The sequence below is a fragment of the Priapulus caudatus genome, unplaced genomic scaffold (assembly GCF_000485595.1).
Source record: "Priapulus caudatus unplaced genomic scaffold, Priapulus_caudatus-5.0.1 Scaffold97, whole genome shotgun sequence".
NCBI classification, from domain to species: Eukaryota; Metazoa; Priapulida; class Priapulimorpha; order Priapulimorphida; family Priapulidae; genus Priapulus; species Priapulus caudatus.
This window is the reverse complement of record NW_014577158.1, coordinates 259,906-262,220: the sequence shown is the minus strand read 5'-3', so window position 1 is coordinate 262,220 and position 2,315 is coordinate 259,906. Positions and strand designations below refer to the sequence as shown.

At 43.0% G+C, this 2,315-nt stretch overlaps 1 protein-coding gene across 2 annotated transcripts in view; it reads left to right on the top strand.

Annotated features, from left to right (window-relative positions):
- The first annotated feature begins 437 nt into the window (after positions 1-437).
- Positions 438-2,315, top strand: part of LOC106805037 (tetratricopeptide repeat protein 39B-like) — a 7,363-nt gene continuing 5,485 nt past the window's right edge. The window contains exons 1-5 of one of the 2 annotated variants that reach the window (XM_014806504.1): positions 438-545; positions 830-897; positions 1,215-1,274; positions 1,418-1,509; positions 1,905-2,063. In XM_014806504.1, coding sequence (XP_014661990.1) covers positions 503-545; positions 830-897; positions 1,215-1,274; positions 1,418-1,509; positions 1,905-2,063 — 422 coding nt within the window. In that variant the 5' untranslated portion in view covers positions 438-502. The remainder of the gene's footprint in view (positions 546-829; positions 898-1,214; positions 1,275-1,417; positions 1,510-1,904; positions 2,064-2,315) is intronic. The other variant, XM_014806505.1, reaches the window with a different exon arrangement.

The window sequence follows — 2,315 nt, the reverse complement described above, 5'->3', positions numbered from 1 at the left end:
ACAATGTATTTACGTTTACCCTATAGTACCAGGAGTACATAACAATATGTTTACATACGCCCGATAGTACCAGGAGTACATAACAATATGTTTACATACGCCCGATAGCACCAGGAGTACATAACAATATGTTTACATATGCCAGATAGTACCAGGAGTACATAACAATGTGTTTACATACGCCCGATAGCACCAGGAATACATAACAATGTGTTTACGTTTGCCCGATAGCACCAGGAGTACATAACAATGTGTTTATGTACTACTGATAGCACTGCGATTATGTAAGAAGGTGTTTATGTACTCCTGGCAGCACTAGAAGTTCGTAATGATGGTCAGCAAGCGTCTTCACGATTATCCATTAATGTAAACGATGAATTTCAGCGTTCCTGATCGACGGACAACTCTTGCATGTTTGTGTTTTGTGTTGCAGGACTTTGGTCTTTCTCTGCTGGAGCAGGGCTGTAAGCTGCGACCGAGCCTGCGTGGGCCTCTCTGCAGCATGATCCTACTCTCCTACCACACCGTCGCCACCTACGTGCTCGGTGAGACGTCCGCACTCGCATGCATCGCGGACTCGTGGCGCCCCCTCGCAGCTTTAGTGTATCCCTTGCGATCGTAGCGCGCCCCCTTGTGACGGAATCGTCGTGTGCGGTCAATCGTGCAGGCGCATCGTGCAAAGTGTAACGTGAGCAATCGGCGAGAATGAAATAAGTTTGTTAGAGTGTTCTTCATTTGGTCTTTGTTAGAGTGGTCTTCGTAAGGAATTGGTGGGATAGTTTATTGTGTCAGCATGCTGCGACACGTGACATTGCTTTTTTTGTTTTAGGTACGGGTGACGGAGATATAGAACTGGCAGAGAGTGTGCTGGGCCCATGCTTGCAGGACTATCCAAATGTATAAACCCACTATCATATTTCACTAATCTGTTTGACATTAATTAGAAAACTGCTGTTTGTGCTAAGTGTCTGCGGATGGACATTGTAATAATCACATGTGTAATTTATGATCAGCTATGTAATGTTTTTTATCGCATTAATGCTAGCTAAAGTACAAGTGTGCGAAGTATTCGAGATTGTGTAAATCAACAAACTAACATTGAATGAGTGTCACTAATATATCGAGACTTGCTTTTACTGGATTTTAGTTGAAGCGATGCCTTAGTTAGTTAAGTTTAATATTTGTAATCAGTTTTTGCCTGTACTTAATTCAAGGGAGTCATCTTCCGATTTTTCGAGGGACGAGTATGTGAGATTAAAGGAGAAGTGGATCAAGTAAGTTTTAGATCATGGAATGCGCCTATTTTATGTAGTAGCCGTTAGAACATGATGAGTGGCAGCCTGATATTATAATAACACGTCATGTGACAATGTGGAGCGTAATTATTTTCTGTAGTTAATATTTTCTGATTCGACAGGCAATAAAGATATTTGAAGATTCGATGTCATTACAAATCGAGTGGAAACAGTTTCATGATCTCTGCTACTGGGAACTGATGTGGTGTCATAGGTAAGCAAGCATGCACCGATAGGAGTTATATTACGTCTCACCAGTGTAAATGCTATGGTGTTGATGATCCGAGTGGCATCGAATACTATGTCGAGTGTTGCATGCGAGCTACACACCCACGTAGACCCGTGATGGTGAGCTGTTACATCGAGACAGAGGTCACCCGATGAGTTCACTTGGTCCTCAATGAGTTCCATTGTCATCTGCGTTACATTGTCATCTGCATTCCGTTGTCATCTGCGTTCCATTGTCATCTGCGTTCCATTGTCATCTGCGTTCCATTGTCATCTGAGTTCCATTGTCATCTGCGTTCCATTGTCATCTGAGTTCCATTGTCGTCTGCATTCCATTGTTATCTGCATTCCATTGTCACATCTGAGTTGCATTGTTTCTAGTTTCCGGTGCGACTGGCTGCAGGCATACAACTATGCGGAGAAGCTGCGTATGGAGAGCCGGTGGTCGCGGGCGACGTACGCCTACCAGCAGGCCGCCTTCCTCCTCATGCAAGACGACGTCAGCGCCGAGACGCGGCAACACGTCATCGACATACTCGCGTGCGTAGATAGCGCCGATCATTTTCCCTCTATATATATATATCAAGAGTACATAATAGAGAAGAGTATGACACTGATTTAACAGCGTTTTGCATAGTTTTCAACTTGTAAATATTCTATCAATATGTGAATAAATATATTCAAACTTTACCTTGTTTTCGTCTATGATTCTCCCTTAATCATATGACACCACCAATTTACCTGAAAATCGTATGTGTTCTTCAAAAAAGTTCTTTGAATACGACACGGTTC